The sequence below is a fragment of the Drosophila obscura genome, unplaced genomic scaffold, assembly GCF_018151105.1.
Source record: "Drosophila obscura isolate BZ-5 IFL unplaced genomic scaffold, ASM1815110v1 contig_24, whole genome shotgun sequence".
NCBI classification, from domain to species: Eukaryota; Metazoa; Arthropoda; class Insecta; order Diptera; family Drosophilidae; genus Drosophila; species Drosophila obscura.
In genome coordinates this window covers 9,730-28,552 of record NW_024542811.1, presented here as the reverse complement: position 1 = coordinate 28,552, position 18,823 = coordinate 9,730, and the positions used below count along the sequence as shown (strand labels likewise).

At 39.1% G+C, this 18,823-nt stretch overlaps 1 protein-coding gene across 4 annotated transcripts in view; it reads left to right on the top strand.

The window, feature by feature from the left end:
- Positions 1–15,172, top strand: part of LOC111077067 — a 70,995-nt gene extending 55,823 nt beyond the window's left edge. For all 4 annotated transcript variants that reach the window (XM_041594233.1, XM_041594230.1, XM_041594231.1 and 1 more), the window contains 2 exons: positions 13,047–13,233; positions 14,712–15,172. In XM_041594233.1, coding sequence (XP_041450167.1) covers positions 13,047–13,233; positions 14,712–14,903 — 379 coding nt within the window. In that variant the 3' untranslated portion in view covers positions 14,904–15,172. The remainder of the gene's footprint in view (positions 1–13,046; positions 13,234–14,711) is intronic.
- Positions 15,173–18,823: the final 3,651 nt, after the last annotated feature.

The following is an 18,823-nucleotide window of genomic DNA, read 5'->3' as shown; positions in this document are numbered from 1 at the left end:
GGCACATCTATATACTGTATGGTTAGTGGTAGTACTTTATTTTTTTTTTTATGGTGTGATTTTTTTTTTTAAGAATTTTTAAAATCTGGTATTTTTTTCTTGGTTTTTTTCAGAGGTAGTGCTTCTAATTTTCACATAACTTTAGTATCTTATATCTTGTTGCATAGAACTTTGCAGTTCTGAAAAGCTGACAAACGCCAGATTTTTTTTTAAAGATTTTTTTAAAATCTGATATTTTTTGTTTTGTTTTTTTCAGAGGTAGTGCTTCTATTTTTCACATAACTTAAGTTGTTTATATCTGGTTGCATAGAACTTTGCAGTTCGCCAGGCATCCGTTTGTCCTGTTCGCTGCTCGTTGGCCGCTGACTGAAGGTGTGGGCTTCGTAGCCCCCTTCCGCATTAGAAAAAGCTGACAAACGCAGCTATAAATCCGACCCAGACCTTTTGTATCTGCAGCTTAACGCCTGGAAGATATTAAGCTTTCAAATTCAAATTTCATAATTTTTTGCGGTTTTTTTTCTCGAAATTTTGATTTTAAAAACTCGGGAAAAGTCGAAAGAAAAATAATTCTTGGCATGCATTTTAAAAAATTTTTAAAAAAAACTACACCATAAAAAAAAACCATAATTCGTTAAAAATTTTTAAACCCCGAAATCTATAAGAATTTAAATTTTGGGCCACAGCCTAATTCTAGTGTTAACTAGTGTAATTATTAACGAATGCTAATAGTAAGTAAGTAAGGTGCCTAGATGGCTGCGCTATGGTACTCTAGAAGTAACATTAACAGGCGAAGAGAAGGGGTTTTTTGACGTCTCTTCAAGACCTAGAACAAAAAATTGGGCGGAAACCCTAAAAGGTCAAGTTTAAAGATTTTTCCAGATCGGAGGAAGCATAAAGATAGGGCAAAAAGTTTAATCAAGGGTCCACACAGAGCTTCAGAGCCTGAGTACACAGCCGGGAACGTCGTAAGGACCTGGTGAAAACACCGGCTTTACTAGTCGAAGATCATTAACACGGGGCTGAAAATGCCGTTTGACCTTGGTAAACTGTATGAGAATAGGCTGTTTAGCAGAATTGGAAAAACAAATAATTGCTGATGGCGGGAATGGATGTGCGAACGTTCTACGCTTCGAAGAGTCGGTCGATATTGGACCTACTGTATTGGATCGGACGGATCCTTCTAGAAGAAGGAGAACCAACTTCTTGAGTATATAAATTTGTGAACTTATGATTTATGTAGAACTAGCAGAACCGCGCGCTTTGCACTCTGCAGTTCTGAAAAGCTGACCATTGCAGCTATATCCGACCCAGACAATTTTTATCTGTAGCTTAACGCCTGGAAGATATTAAGCTTTCAAATTCAAATTTCATCATATTTGGCGGTATTTTTTTAAAGTCGAAATTTTGACTAGTACTCAGATCGAAAAAAACACCTAGCGAACAGAATCAGGGTTGATATTCGTATGAAACCGATAAGAAATGTTTTACGGCAAAAACTGTTTTCTACGCTCTATACGGAAGGCAATTTGATACAATACGTTACATCGCCTATCAACACACGCTCTGGAGAGCATAAGTGCAAGCTCTCTTCTGCATCTGCATCTTCTTGAATTGCTGTTTCGTGAGCTTCACCGTTTGTTTTCTTCACTTCGCTGGATCGTCTGCTGCTGCTGCTGATCGTCGCTCGCTCTGCTGCCTGCACTCTTATATCGCTTGCGATCCCACTTTGCGTTTTTCTTCGAGCACAGTGACTCAACTGCTGTCAAAAATGGTTCTTGTCTGCAGTGCAAAGAAATGCGAATTCGGAGGCAACATAGTTGGCGATACATTCCTCTTCTGCTGGCTGTGCGACAATATCGCCCATATAAAATGTGCTGGTGGGGGCAATTTTGGACGTCTACACGATCTCATACCAAAACGCATGGGTCTGACTTGGTCATGTTTGGCCTGCCGTGAGATTGAGGCCGAAATGCGCACTTTTATGAGACAGACTCGTACTGGTTTTCAGGATGTCAGTGAGACACATTACCTTGCCAATAAAATATTGGGGAGCCCAGGATATGCCTGGGGAAGAGCGGCCCCAGCCGAAGAAGTGCATTTTATTAACTTTAAACAAAACCAAGCAGCTGTCTGAGCAGAGTAACCGTTCGGAATGCTGTGCACACCTCTGGTCACACACTGGCTGCTCGAAGAATATATGACATTCGTTTGCTGGCAAACAGTTTTTCGATCTGAGTACTAGGCTTAAAGAATTTTTTTAAATCTGGTATTTTTTCATGTTTTTTTTCAGAGGTGCTTTTATTTATTTTTTTTTTCCACTTTTCCCGAGTTTTTAAAGTCGAAAATTTAAAAAAAAAAAACCCAAAAATATATGAAATTTGAATTTGAAAGCTTAAGCAAAAAACAAAGCGGGGGGACTTGCATATATTTCATCCATTAGAAATGTGAGATCTCACTTTTTTTTTATTATTGTGCTACCCATCGATTGTCAATACCGCCATTATCAAAATTGTACCTTCAATATGGTGGATATATTTTAAATCTTTTGGAAAACGCTTTTGAATGTTTCATCTTATATGCAAGGCGATAAGCGATTCAAATCACTGCATGGGCCATGAATCATGTTTGTGGTAATTATATCGAACAGTAGTTAATCAGCAGACGGATGTTATATTTCCGCAGAAATTACACTATCTTTTTCCTCAGGGCGTATTTTGTATCTGGATAAGCATCAATAGCCGAGTATATATCTGTCTGTCCGTCTTGTTTTTCGCCTAGGTTTCAGAGACTATAAAAGCTCGAGCAATCAAATTTTGTTTCCAGACTCGTGATATCATGTGCTACAAAAGTATTTCAAAATACACAGAAGCGACTCACACGTTCCTTCTCGTTTTGTATTTTTGTTTGATGAATTATTTCAATAATTCATTGTGCTGCTTAAGTAGTTCGTCCACCTCTCCAACTATGCGCCTGGCTTTTGCCGAACTGAGTTTATGGTAACCGCAACGAACATCTACGCGATTTGCGGGTGCGCGATTTATGCCTTCACTCACATGAAGTATATTTGTAAAGACTTATGTGCTTCGTTTGGCATTGGCAGCAATAAGACTACTTTGTGATCTTGTCCTTTGATTTTAAATGAGGAATTGTATTGTAGACCATTCTCCGCAGTATTGTTGACTATTTCTGTTGCTCCGAACGATGTCATTCGGAAGCATGAATTTTCGAATGAACCTCCGGAAGATGTTTGAATCTGGATCCGTGCCGATGAGCAGGAACGATGTTGATGTAAATGCTCTACGCACTTGTTGGCGTTGTCGGTCATATTCTCTAATATTGTCAATTATGTAGCGGCGCCCACGTCTCCGCTCCAATTGTCTTTGTTCATTTCGTACCTCTTGTGATTGAGAATCAGGTTGACGCACATTTTCGTTAACTTCTTCGACTTGTTCGACTATTCTTTCTGATCTATTATGTCGCATTGATGTTGCATGATTTGTTCGACGGTGCAACTGGGCCCCCCTGCGTCTTGATGGCATTTTTCACTTTAGCACAATTAGAAAATAACCTAATTCAAACACCAAGAAACATCAGTCGGAATCAAACCTTCAAGGTGAACAGTTTAGTGCGGAAATAAAAAAAAAATAAATAAATAAATAATTAAACTTCAAAAAGAAACAAGTCAAATAAAACAAACAGAGCTCAAGAAAAAAATGTGAATATATTTTACCATGACAAACACAAGGGACCCTACATAGGGTATGTAGACAAAATTACTGGCAAAGAAAATGAATCAAAAAGATTTCCTATTAACCCCATTGATCTTAGTTGTATATTAATGAAACTGAAAGTTGACGGTGTTCTGACTGTGTCAAAGATAGGCTTTGGCAAAAAAAAAAAAAAAAAAAAAAAAAAAAGAGTACCAAAAAAAAAAAGAATCATGGTTATGAACCTAAAATTTTTAATCATTTCGTATATAGGGCAGGTTGAGGTTATACCGCATATTACGTTCCCTTCTCCCTCGTGAGACCATTATCCATTATCCCATCCGGATGCCCTTATGAAGCCTGCGATCCGTCTGGGACTGATTGTAGACATGTCCGAAATGTCAGTCTCCAGGGCCCCCAGCCTGCTTGCATGTGTGCCTCCCAAAACTCATCGGTGCGCTTCTTATTAATATTAGGCCATGTTTGCCGAGTTATCGACATAGTGACACGGTTTGCCATCTGTCATTTATTAATCGCTTAAAGTGTTCTTTTATTTTGAGCTTAGGTGGCCATTGGCATACGAATATCCTCCTTATCATGGAGAAGGGGGATTGTTGTGCCAGCTCTGGCCAGCTCGTCCGCTATGCAGTTGCCTTCAATGTCCTGATGACCCGGGACCCATATTAGGCTGATGACGAACTGATAAGCCATCTCATGAAGAGATTTGCGACAGTTTGCCACGGTGGCCGAGCTTGATGTTATCGCATTCAGCGATTTAATCGCAGCTTGGCTATCACTATAGATGTTTATATGAGTTGCCGCAGGGGCTATTTCCTGAAGACAGCTCAAAGCCTCCTTGATCGCTATGACTTCTGCTTGGAAGACACTGCAGTGATCCGGGAGCCTGAGGACTGTCTTATGTTCAGCTGTTCGGAGTAGATTCCTCCTCCGACCTTGTTGTCCAGCTTTGAGCCATCAGTAAAGATTCGAATGGCTCCCTTTGGACCAGGTGGTCCCTCAAGCCAGATGTTTCTGTGAGGGATGATTGTCTCGAAGGGGGTATCTGTATACTCCTCGGAACGCAGTAGTCCGTTTTTGTAGGGACGATTTTGTTTCCATTTAGGATGGACGCATGACCGGTGTGATGTGACACCCATTGGTCAGAGTCTCTAAGACGGATTGCTGCCATTTCTGCCTGCTCCTTACCTGCAAGGTCAAGGCTCTGCAAGCATAGGATAGCATTTAGCGCATCCGTTGGTGTTGTGCTGAGAGCTCCACTGATGCATAGGGCTGCAGTGCGCTGCACCTTGCCCAGTTGTTTAGTGATGGTCCCCTTCGATAGGGCTGGCCACCACACTGCGACTCCGTAGAGTAGTATTGGTCTGACTATTAGCGGTAAATCCATTGGACTGTTCTTGGGTTCATTTAGCCCAATGGCTTTCTTGCAAGTGTAGAGTGCTATCGTAGCCTTCTTCACTCTGTCTTTGATGCTCAGGTTCCAGCTAAGTTTTTGTCAATTACCAACCCTAAGTAACTGGCACTGTCGCTGAATGAGAGCCTACATCCGTTTAGTGTTGGGGGGTTGAGGGACGGGATTTTGTATTTGGTTGTAAACAATGTTCCGTTTTAGAGGGATTGATTCCCAGTCCACGCGACTTTGTCCATTCTGAGAGTCGCGCGAGCTTTGCAGTCATTAGATCGCAGAGTGGTGGAGAGGGAATTTTCCCAGAAAATAATGGCAACGTCGTCCGCGTATGCTACCACCTTGCAGCCCCCCCTTCCAGGTCACACATCATCTTATTGACTGCTATGTTCCATAGAAGGGGAGACAGGACACCACCTTGCGGGTGCCTCTGTTGACATACCTAGACTGAGTGGACGATCCCATTGATGATGTCACTGTCCTGCATATGAGCAATTGATCTATGAGCATCATCAAGTGACGATCCACTCCCAGGTCAGTCAGGGCCTCTGTGATGGCTCCCGGTATGACGTTGTTAAAAGCTCCCTCAATGTCTAGGAAAGCGATTAAGGAGTATTCGTTGACTTGTAGAGATTTCTCTACCGCCGAGATTACTTCATGGAGTGCCGTTTCCGTGGATTTTCCTTTTCGGTAGGCATGTTGAGCGCCTGACAGCCACTGAGGATTTATAGTTGTCCTAGCTGCAGCCCTACTAGTCTCTCAAAGGTTTTGAGAAGGAAGGACGATGACTTATTGGTCTGAAGTCTTTTGGGGTTGTGTGTGAGGGTTTCCCTGCTTGGGGATAAAGACTATTTTAGCCTTTAGCCAAGCTCGGGGGATTTTTCCCACTGTCAGTATCTTCCTGAAGATACTTTGCAGCCAGTTGATGGCCATACCCGGCTTTTTGCAACTGAGCCGGAATGACTTGGTCCGGGCCAGGCGATTTGTAGGATTTGAAGCTGTTTACTGCCCAGCTAATATTCCGTTTTGTGAGATGTGCCCCATCGAGGTTTCCGGGCCTTCACTTGGGGTGTCTGCCGGCTCGATGGTCGTACACCCAGGAAAATGAGTATCGAGTAGAATGTGTAGGAGTCCTCACTAGAGTTAGTCCACGTACCATCCGTTCTCTTGAGGTATCCCACCGAGGGGATGTTTTTGACAGGACTTGCGTAGCCTTGAAGCTTCTGACGTGTCCTCCATTCGGAGCAAAATTTGTGCCAGAGGCCCTTTTTGCTCTCCTTGTTTCTTTTTTGTATAGGGTTAGCTTACTTTTGTAATTTTCCCAGTGCGCTTCCTCGCTGCTGCTTTTGGCTCTGTTAAAGGAGTCCTGCAGTCTTTCGGGGTATCTATATGTTTAGACCACCAGGGGGGTTTCTTTTTCCCTCTTGGTTTGGTTGGGGAGCAAGCTGCCATGAAGGCCTTGTTGCAAGCTTCCGTGAAATTGTCCACAGCGATTGAGATCGTCTTGAGTGTAGGGCATTTTGGGGCTAGGGGGAGAAGTTCCTCCATTTTGCACTATACATATCCCAGTTCGCTTTCCTTGGGTTAGTATAGCTAGTGGGTATGGTGCTTTTGAGCGATAGGATTGTCTCGATGTACCTGTGGTCGGAGAGGAGTGGTCCTCTAGGACTCTCCAACTTTTCAATATGTCTGACAGTTTGTGAGACAGTAGATGAGGTCAATAACCTCTTGACGGTTTTTTATGATAAAAGTGGGGTCATTACCCCATTACCGATAATTAGGTTGGAGTTCAGGATGAAGCTGAAAAGTGACTCACCCCTTGCATTTGTATCCGAGCTCCCCCATTGGGTGTGATGAGCGTTGGCATCGCAGCCTATTAGTAGGCTTGTATCCGACCTCTCGCTGTCTCTGGCAACTTGCGAACGAGGTCACTGGGAGGATCGCTTTCCTCGTGAGCCATGTAGGACGACACCAGGTTTAGGCGTGTCCCTTGTAGCTCTAGGCTAGCTGCCGTATTGTCGCCATTGCTAAAATTGTGGAGCAGAAAGATATTTAGGTGCTTCCTTGCTAATATGCAGGTTCTAATTTTACCTTCAGTTTGGGCTACAATCAGCTTGTAGTCCTTCGTTGCTAATCCACAGACCCTGCCCCCTACCACCCAGGGCTCTTGGATTAGGACTATGTCCCCTCCGCTTGCGACCAAGCGGATTACAGGGCAGCGGATGCTGCTTACAGTGGTGGAGATTTACCTGCAGAAGCCTCAGAGACTTAATTAGAAACGTTCTCCACCACTGTTATGTCGGCGTCAGAGTCGTCGAGTATCTCGTCCCGACACAACGCCTCAAAATCGAGCATCAGCTCCGTCTCCGAGGAGTAGCTCTCCAGGGCCGGCTCCGGCTCCGGGTCTACTTCGGGTGCCTCGATCTCCAAGGCAACGTCCTGCTCAACTGGGTTGTTGACAGAACGCGCCTCGGTCGCTGCGTCCGACTTGTAGACCTTCATGGTCACCGAGCTGAACCCGAAGTTAAGCTCTCCTCTGGCTGCCTCGATCGGGGCTAGCGATTCCTTATTTAGGACTACCACTGCCTGATTTGTGGGGCCCTTTGATGCCTCCACTTTGACCACCCTCCAGTCTGAGGTTGGCAGTGTGGGGTTGCATCTCTGCAGCATCGTGAGGATCCGCTCGGGCTCCTTGAAAGTGGCCGGTACCCATATACGGGCCCTTGGCTACTGGGCACCTCGCTCCAGTCCACAGCGACGAGCTTTGCCCCGGCGGAGACCTCACCGATTTGCGCCACCGCAGCTTTGTATAGCTTTACGGAGCGCTCATCCTCGCAGGCTACTACCTTGATGCTCCCCTGGAACCATCCCATGTCTTTGCAGACTGGGGGTGGCCCGGATCCTTTTCAGAAGCTCGAAGCAGCGGTCGGCCAGTGCCGCTTCCACCCACTTCCACTGGCTTCTGGGTATTTTCCCCTCCGCGCTGCCTTTGTCGAGAACGCCTATCAGAGTCCTCTCCTTGGCAATCTGCGCGAAGGATACGTTTGGTAGCACTCTGGAGCGCTTCGCGGCAGGTCCGGGCGTCTCTTGAGAGCCTGCCTCTTCGGTTGTGCTGCCACCTTCTGTGGCTCCACACTGAAGTTGGGCAATACCGCCGAGGCCCTTTCCGGCGTTCTGCCGATGATATGTGGCCAGCACTCCTTTTCGGCATAGCTATATTTCCTGGTTTGGACACTGGTTGAGGGTGAGCCATCACCCGCCGCTTCACCGGAAGGTTGAGCAGCCGCAATATTGCTTAGCTGCCCTACCATGGTATCAGTTTTGGGTGTTGTCTTCCACCCATCCCAGGTTTGGGATGGGACCCACCCGGATTCATACCCGCGTCCTTCACCGTGCAGGTCTTTCCTGCGTCTGAGCGGATCGGGCCAGGCCTTTGGGCCGCTGCCTCTCCGCTTGGATTTCTCCCTGCAGGCATTTGGGGAGTGCCTCTCTCGTTTTTGTTTTTGTTGTTGTTTATGTTTTCGTTTTTATCCATATAGTTCCCACGAGCTGCAGAGAAGGGGAACGGTCCACCCCGGCAGAGCTCCCCGGGTTAAGGCATAATTAGAACATGAATCAAAAAGATTTCCTATTAACCCCATTGATCTTAGTTGTATATTAATGAAACTGAAAGTTGACGGTGTTCTGACTGTGTCAAAGATAGGCTTTGGCAGATGCAAAATTGAATTTAAAAACTCAATGAGTGCCAATAAATTAAAGAATCATGGTTATGAACCTAAAATTTTTAATCATTTCGTATATAAAACGAGTCTAATTTTTAATATACCAACATCCAGTTCTGACGAATTATTAGCTGAATACATCGACTCTCCGGTTCCTATTGAGAAATTGATTAGAATTAAAACAAGAGATAAGAATAACAAAGATTTATTTGTTCCATCTTCAAGAGTTAAACTCTTGTTTAAAGGTGCACAAATTCCTTCAGAAGTTGCATTTCTTTATAGAAAAGTACCAGTGATACATTATGTTCCCTTTAGTCAATGTTATAGATGCTATAGATTTGGACATTTTGCTCAACATTGCAAACAAGCAGAAAAAAAATGTTATAAAATTTCATGCTCGCATTCATTAGAAGCTATCTGTACTGATGTGATCTGTGCAAATTGCAAAGAAAATCACATTTCTTGTCCTGCTAGAAAGCGAGCGTATGCGTATACAAAAATGTATGACGATGGAAAATTTATCTAGATTGGAGGTCAAAACTAGATATCCGGCGCTGTTTTGCAAAACCTTAAACGACGCTTAGTTAATGCGTCTATCTAAAACTAAACATGGATGCCAAGAATTATTTTTCTTTCGACTTTTCTCGTTAAATTTATCTTGTTAATTCGTTAAAAATTTGTAAACCCCGAAAGCTATAAGAATCTAAATTTTGGGCCACAGCCTAGTTCTAGTGTTGACTAGTGTTATTAAACGAAATTTTCTTCAGTGAAATTATTCCGAATAGTTGGCGAATAATAAAGGTTATTCCTGTAAAAAAAAAATGTAGACGCCTCCATCGTCTCAAACAACAGACCTATCTGCCTCCTAAGCGTTTTATTTAAAAGCTTGGAGGGTATGATAAAGATTCGTATGGAATCTTTTATAAATAGGCACAATCTACTGCCCAATAGATCTTATGCCTTTAGAAAAAACCACTCCACTGCACACTGCATAAATGATGTAATAAATAATGCACCCAATCTCAAAGCCAAAGGCTTTCAGGTTGTTGCAGTGGTTTTGGATATAAGCAAGGCATTTGACGCAGTCAACATACCTCTGCTGTGTCGGAAGCTAATAGATTTGGAGTTTGACATAGACTATATTAGGTTTATAGCTAGTTTTTTGGAGAAAAGGGTTTTAAAATGCGGCAAACAGAAAAAAACTGTTATCAAGGGTGTGTGTCAAGGTAGCTGCCTTAGCCCAATACTTTTTAATATCTATACATCAGATTTTCATTCTATAAATTATGAAAATTGTATTCTATTTCAGTATGCAGATGACTTTTTTATTTTATGCTTTCACAAAATTTTTGATTTTAAAAGAAAAAATAAATAAATTCAATATGGTATGCAGCAGTAAAAACTTAAGATTCAATTCGACAAAATCTACCGTAAATCATTTTAGTAATAGAAAACGTCCATTAAATATAGTACATAACAATGAAACACTAAAAGAGGTAGGTAAAGTAAATAATCTTGGTAGAATAATTGCTGCCAATAACTCCTCAGTACTTCACATTGATGAAATAATTTCAAAATCAAATAAGAATAACATGTTTTTACAAATGCTCAGTGGATGTCACTTGGGAGTTAGTCCAAGCAAATCTTTAAATTTTTACAAAGCCTTTGAACGCTCCAAATTAGAATACTCTTGTTCCTAATTTGCAAACATTTCTAAGGTGGTATCTAACAAAATTAAAGTTCATATAAATTTTCATCTTAGGCGAGCACTAGGCCTAATAAAGTCCACCCCGGTAAATATAATTTACAATCTAGCTGCCGAACTTCCACCTGAATACAGACTAAAATTGATTACAGCTAAGGAGCTGGCTAAGATTTTTGCGTATGGTCTTCCGGCGTCATCGCTTTTGGTCAGTTATTTTGAGGCACAGAATACCAGCTACGCCAAAGTCTACGACGAGTTTAAAGACATTTTGAATGCAATTGTACCGATCACAGATGTACGTAGTTTTAACAGCAAAATTTCAACCGACACAGATTTTTTCAAGGGCTCATGTCCAAACAAAAGATCTGCAAGTAATGTTCTTATAAATTCGTTAGCTCAAGAAAAATTAACTCATTTAAAATCTAAACACTTCAATTTAATTTTCACGGATGGCTCAGTCACAGGCAATCACGTGGATTTTGCCTTTATCCATAAAGAATCAGGATCCGTTAAAAGTTTCTTTACCAACAAAAAGTTATCGTCACTCACAGCTGAGCTTATAGCCATTAATAGGGCCATTGACTTTGCCATTTCCGAAAACTTTCTTAAAACTGCAAACTGCACTGATAGGCTCAATGGGGTTTTAAATTTAACGAGAAGGAACGTGTGAGTCGCTTCTGTGTACGCGACTCTACTTATACCCGTACTCAGTCAGTATATACATTTTTGTGCTTATGATTTTTTAGAATTTTAGAATTAAAAAAAAAATTTACATTTTTCATTTTTTTGCTACATCTGTTATCAACATCTACAATGTATATCTTACATCTAACATGTAGATTATACATGTACCATTTAGATTCTACATCAACTCCGGTAGAGAGCGCTCGCGTACATACGCGGCAGAGTGTGAGAGCGAGAAAGAGAATTAGTAGCAGGAGGGGGCAGAGGAAGCAACAGAAAATTAATTTCTTCATTTTGGCTATAATTTTGATCCGATCTGATTCAGATTCTGGTAGATATGGATATTCTCTACGATACTGCGTTTTTAGTTTTATCGTATCTTTAAAAATGTGCCTGCCACAGATTTTCGTCCTTTGTGGAGGCGGAAGGGGGCGGGGCGAAATTTTGAAATACACTTGTAGCTGTGTGATATCACATGAGTCTGGAAACCAAATTTGGTTACCCTAACTCTTATAGTCTCTGAGATCCGGACGCTCAACAAGACGGACGGACGGACGGATGGACAGACAGACATGGCTATATCGACTCGGCTATTGATGCTGATCAAGAATATATATACTTTATGGGGTCGGAAACGTTTCCTTCTCTGCGTTACACACATCCACTTTTACCACAAATCTAATATACCCCTTAACTCTTTTTTGAGTACGGGTATAAAAAAAAGAAGAAAAAAACACCAAGAAAAGATATTCAATCGAGATTATTTCACAAAACACACTGACAACTGAATCAGAGAACTACTCGATCGAAAAACATTAAAATCGATATTAAAAGGATATGGGTCGAAATATAGAGATCAAAAATAATTTAGGACTTATTCACAGAGCTACTTAATTTACGATGTCGTATTAATGTTACATGATTTTTTCGACGGTGCAACTGGCATTTTTTCCTTTAACAAAATTGATTAGATTATGTCACAAAACAGACTGACAACTAAATCAAAGCACTTCTTGATACAAAAACAAAAAATCGCTATTAAAAGTTGATGGGTGGTAATAAAAATTAAAAATTATCTTACATCCTATGAGCGGTCTTCTTAATATACGAAAAAAATTGGATGAAAATCGGTCGAGCCGTTTGTGAGGAGATAAATAAAACACCGAAAAGAAATTTTTATGTATATATATTATAATGTACAGTTATAATGTGTAGCGATGACCATTAAACTTTCTTTATTGATCCCAAAAATCAAAGTTTAGCTTTTTATTCACCACAAAAAGGCAAATATGCAACGGAGTCAAATTTCAACTTTGACTATTTATTGTAACGCTTCTAGACATTGTGCTGGCAACTAAATTTTAGATCTACTTTCAATGAGAGCGACAACAATCAATTTGGGGGCCCTCCGTTTTTTCATAGCCGTTTCTTTCAATTTTCAAGTGAAATAAAAACTTATAACGTTTTCATAAAATTGATTGTCAAAGCGTCATTGTATAAATACAATTACCATCGTTACCAAATTCGTCAATTAAATCAATCAAAGTATTGACTAGGGCCCCGTTGAGGGTTGATCCGGCCCAGCAAGTGACCATTTAATACATAATAAATAGTTTATGCATGTTGTTGGTGCTAAAACTGCACATGAAATTAGTCCTTGTTGCGGGCTTTTAATAGTCGTTTTTTTCATAGTAGTATGTATAATATTAATAAAAAATATCGTAATATAACGATTCCGGCATCGACTGATTCCTTCATAGATCTGTAGTGTTTTTGAGTTAAGTCATTTAATTGTTTGATTACAGATATGCCCAGTATTCTCACTTTAAAATACACTCAGAGGCGGATTACTATAAGCTTGAAATCGATGGATATGAAGGAAACGCAGGGGACTCGCTTAACGATCCATGGTATGGATCAAATAATAGTCCGTTTTCCACATACAATAAAGACAATGATCGAAGCTCGCTCAACTGCGCAAGCATGTTAAAGGTAAGGAAAATGTATTATTTATGTTAAGTGTTGTAACATATGGTCATATGATAAATGGTGAAGCCTTATTAGCTGGTAATGATAGAGAACTGGTGTTCTGTTCGGCTTGCTAATGTAAACAAACGCGGTGGGTAAGATGAAGGGAGCAGAAGCATTTTTATTGAATTATTACCAAAATAATGATTTATAGCCTATTCCCACAGGCCACCATCCATTTCGTGGATGGTTCGTGCGTTAATTTGGCGTCGTTTAAGGTATCGCTCATTAAAATCTATGGAGAGACTTTGGAGCTAAAATTCGTTAACCAAACCTAAAATATGAAAAAAATGAACAAAAAATACCTTTTGGAAGGTTGCGGGCCCAACTGCCAAGTTCTTTACAACCAGAAATCTGAGCGTGAAAAAACTAAAGCGCTATGTGAAAAAAACAAGCGCTACCTCTAAAAAAAAGCTTTAAAAAAAAATACCAGACTTCAAAAATTCTTAAAAAAAAAGTTCTGCCATAGAAAAAAAACCATAATTCTTTAAAAAATTTTAAATCCCCATATCTATCAGAAAAAGTCGGTTTGGATCCTTGAGGAAAAAAAAAGTTCGATTTTGTCGAGTAGTGTAATTGGCAACGGATCGTGTTATCAGCTCAGCAGAAAAATACGGCACCGATGTTCGCCTCTGTATTTGTCAACAAAATAAACAAAAATATCTCATAATATGCGTTCAATGAGAATTGTGCAGAAATAGTTGGGAAATTTAATGCAGCTAGTTTTTCATGGACATCAAATTCTCCAGTAAAAATGGTGTCAAAGTCGTATCCACGGATTGATGTCCCGATTGATGTTTTCACCACCCATGAAGTATATTTTGTAAAAATGTATGTTCTGCGTTTGGCATTAATAGCAATGATCACACTTTGTGGTATACATACTGAACTATTTTTGTGGCTCCGAAAGATGACATTTGGAATACTGTATTGTGCGAAATTATCAGGTTTGAATTTGGATCAATTCCGTTGAGCAACTGATGGTGTCTGAATTTCAGTGAGATTCACATACCATCCGACTCATGTTTGAATATAACCTCATGACAGTAGCGACTGTCTTTATTTATGTAAACAATAATTTCTCTCGGATGAGCGATATATTGAACATTTCATCAGTAAATTGTGTGTGTGGTTACAGTAAAGAATGTAACTTTCGTTACGAAAGAAGAAGGAGAATATAGATACATATGGAGATAAAGAAGACAAAGTTGGAAATTGAGATGAGAAGTAGAACGTAAACATAAAGATGGAGGTAAAGATGAATAAGATAAAGAAGATTACCAAGAATAAAAAGATAAGACAAAGAAGATTGGGATGAAGTTTAAGATGATGGAATTGAAAATAAAGATGAAGTTTAAGAATTAATTTTTTTTGGGATGTGTAGCGATCAAATCTTTTTAAATAATAAATATTAAATCGAATTGTCTGCATTTATCTTCTAGGGTGGCTGGTGGTGGAAGTCCTGTGGCCGTGGATTAAATGGACTATACCTTCATGATCCGCAAGACTTAACTGCTCGTCAGGGAATAGTATGGTTTCGTTGGCGAGGCTGGGATTACACACTAAAAAAGGCAACGATGATGATTCGTCCCCGGGCACCGCAACCACAGTCAATTCTGGTAACTTCTGTTTAAGTAATTGAAGAATTTACTCTCCAAATTGTTGTGTTAAAAATATTTTAACTTATTTTTAATTCTTTACTGTAGATTAATTAGTTGAAGTAATTTATCTATTAGATAATTTTCATATGTACAGCTCATGTTCTAAATTGGACATCTACTATCATAGAACATTCTAGCTAGCTAAAAAAAGGAAATGTATACAGATATACTCGTATATTTACAATATAATAACCATCACGCACAAATCTAAAATGAAATTATAGAAAAATAAATAAAAATAAAGCTCAAAAGAATTAAATATTTTTTTAATTTAAGTATATGAATGCATAAATACATATATGGGCAGTTCCATTTCGTACGACAAAATGTGAAAAAAAAATTATAAAAAGTCAAAATTTTGACAAAAGATTACACTACTCGACAAAATTGAACTTTTTCCCCCGCTGTGGCCCAAAATGACTCTTTCTGATACATTTAAAAAGTTTTAAAGAACTATGTTCTTTTTTATGGTTTAGTTTTTTTTTTTTTTTGAGAACTTTTGAAATTTGTTATTTTTTGTGTGTGTTTTTTAGAGGTAGTGCTTCTATTTTTATCATAACTATTTTATATCTGGTTGCATAGAACTTTCCAGTTCTGAAAAGAAGACAAATGCAGCTTAAATTCCGGCCCAGACAATTTGTAGCTGCAGCTTAACGTCTGGAAGATATTAAACTCTCAAATTTTCCCCTGAATTTTGACTAAAAAAACTAAGGAAAAGTAAAAAAATAAATATTTCTTGACTTTTTGGTTTTAGATAGTCACATTAACTAGTCGTCGTTTAATGTATCGTTTGAAAGAATCGATAGATAAACGACCAAAACGACTAAAAACTCATTTTACCTGAAAAAATACCGTATGTTGTTGGTCCAACTTCCCATAAGTAGCTAATTTATAGAATGCTTTAACCCAAACAAGCATCAGTAATTTTCAGTAAGTTTTAATAAAATAAAGAATTTTTTATTCAAGTGTTATGTCACTACAATATTTTTGAGATTAGTGATGAATTGGGTTGGTTACTGCTTTTTACTATTTCTAACGCTAAATCAGAGCCAGCGAGGCGGAGTATGGCACTAGGCACTAGGCTGGGCCAAAATAGGACCAAACTAATTTTTTTTTGTTTTTTTTTCAAGGGGACACCCCCCAATTCTGTTCTTTGTTATTTAATAAAAGTAAAGTTTCAATGTTATTTGAAAAAACCGACGAAATCAATTTTTTTTAATGTATATTTACTAAATTACATGTTCATATTGACTACTAGTTCGTAACATAAGGTGTTTTTATTTTATTTTTATAGTTACTGTTAAAAAATTAATAATTGGTGAAAATCTGGAAGTTCAGCTGAGGTTGATATATTTAGTTCGCAAAAACTTTTGCAGGTTTTTTACTGCCAATAACTGATTAATGAAGATATGAATGGTATTAATATATAAGCAATAGATTTCACCAATTATCCAACTCATTCAGAAAACATTTCTTTTTTATTTGCTTGATTAAAATTTGTTGTAAAATTCGGTAGCAACCTCTAAAAAATAAAAAAATTAAAAATAATAACATGTAAATTACTATTAAATCCAAGGTAAAAAATCTAGGGGGTGTCCCGTTTCCATTTCGAAAAAAAAAAATTGTTTGGCCCAGCCTTATGTTATACCCAAAGTACTAATAAAAAAAAAAATCAGGAGAGTTAACACGACATTTACGCTCTAGCCCAAAATCACATTTTTGAACTTTGCAGTTCGATACAATAAAACGTCACGAACAGATTATTATACAAATATGTTTATTCATTGTCGATTAGGTCGATAAGGCGACGGTTAGTCAGGTGCTACTTCCAGACTCACCTAAGGGCAGGCGGACCGAATTGCCCGTGCCCTAAGCCAAGTGAGAGAAAGATTAATGAAGAAAACGAAAGCGAAAGAAAGAAGAAAGTTAGATGCATATATAGACCGCGATTCGTGTTTATATATGCAGCGAGAGAAAAGTGCGTGAGACTGCAAAGGCATGCAAGTGCTAGACCAGATCATGACCATTGCGAGGGCATGTGAGGGCAGACGGACCGAATTGCCCGTGCCCTACGCGATGCTACGAAATAGAGAGCGAGAGTGTTCGAGAGAACGAGAGAGCGTCAGAGCGAGAGTGATAGAAAAGTAAAGGAGAAAGGCGCGAGACGAAGAGACGAAAGAAGGGTGAAACGGCTAATACAGTGAGGGGGCGAGTGTAGATGCATGTCGATTACAATTAGGTACAGTGGGCAGTGCAAGTAACGAACAAATAACAGGAATAACTTTAAGGCTGCACCACTGACTAAAAATATTAAATAACACTACTCGACATAATCCAACTTTTTTTTTCCTCAAGGATCCAAACCAACTTTTTCTGATAGATATGGGACTTTAAAATTTTTAAAAGAATTACGGTTTTTTTCTATGGCAGAACTTTTTTTTTAAGAATTTTTGAATTCTGGTATTTTTATACCCGTACTCAATAAAGAGTTAAAGAGTTAGATTTGTGGTAAAAGTGGATGTGTGTAACGCAGAGAAGGAAACGTTTCCGACCCTATAAAGTATATATATTTTTGATCAGCATCAATAGCCGAGTCGATATAGCCATGTCCGTCTCGATGAGCACCTGGATCTCAGAGACTATAAGAGCTGGGGAAACCAAATTTAGTTTCCAGACTCATGTAATGTCCCACTGCTATAAGTGCATGTCAAAATTTGCTCCGCCGCCTTCCGCTTCCACAAAGGACGAAAATGTGGCAGGCAGAATTTTAAAGATACGATAAAACTAAAAAGGCAGTATCGTAGAGAATGACCATATATACCAGATTGCAGAATCTGAATCAGATCGGATCATAATTATAGCCAGAATGAAGAAATTGAATTTTGAGTTGCTTCCCCCACCTGCACAGCCAAAGAAACGCAGTGCGCGAGCAACCCCTAGCGGAGGAGATGTAGAATATAAATGTTACATGTATAATCTACATGTTAGATGTGAAATATACATAATATATGTAGATGTAGATACCAGATGTAGCAAAAAAATTTAAAGTGTAAATTTTTTTTTTTTTAATGCTAAAATTCTAAAAAATCATATGTTTAAAAATATAAATACTGACTGAGTACGGGTATAAGTAGAGTCGCGTCTTTAGAAGTGACTCACACGTTCCTTCTCGTTTTGCGGTATTTTTAACGAAATTTTGACTTTAATAACTCGAGAAAAGTCGAAAAAAAATTATATTCTGTGTTCTTTTTTTTTTGTGTATAGGTGCATTAATTGGCGTCGTTTAAGGTATTGTTTTTAAAATCTATGGAGAGACGGTGAAGCTAAAATTCGTTAACCAAACCTAAAAAATTAACAAAAAATACCTTTTGGAAGGTTGCGGACCCAACTGCCAATTGGGAACAAAGCAAACGAAAAAGGGTTGTACATTTGGTACCTGATCGCGATCCCAATTCCCGAGTTTTTAAAGTCAAAATTTCGGAAAAAAATTCCGCAAAAAATGATCAAATTTGAATTTGAAAGCTAAATAAAAGCACTACCTCTAAAAAAGCATAAAAAATACCAGATTTTAAAAACTCTTGAAAAACACTAAACCATATATTTATATTATATTAAACCATTATAATATTTCGGGTAACGGGATTAAATCGGACAGGCGAGGAAGAGTTCTCAGCTCCAATGAAAACGAATGAAGTGCAAAGTTTTTTTTAGAGCTATGTCCATACTTCATACGGTTTGTGAAGTATTTTTCGAGAAAAGCTAAGCCTCTTTGTGATCTGGTCAGAAAAGACAGAAAATTTGAGTTCGGAGCCACAGAATTAGCGTTTCAAGCAGCTAAAGAGTAACTTGTTGGAAGCGCCAATATTGGCACTATATAATCCCAAAGATCCAAC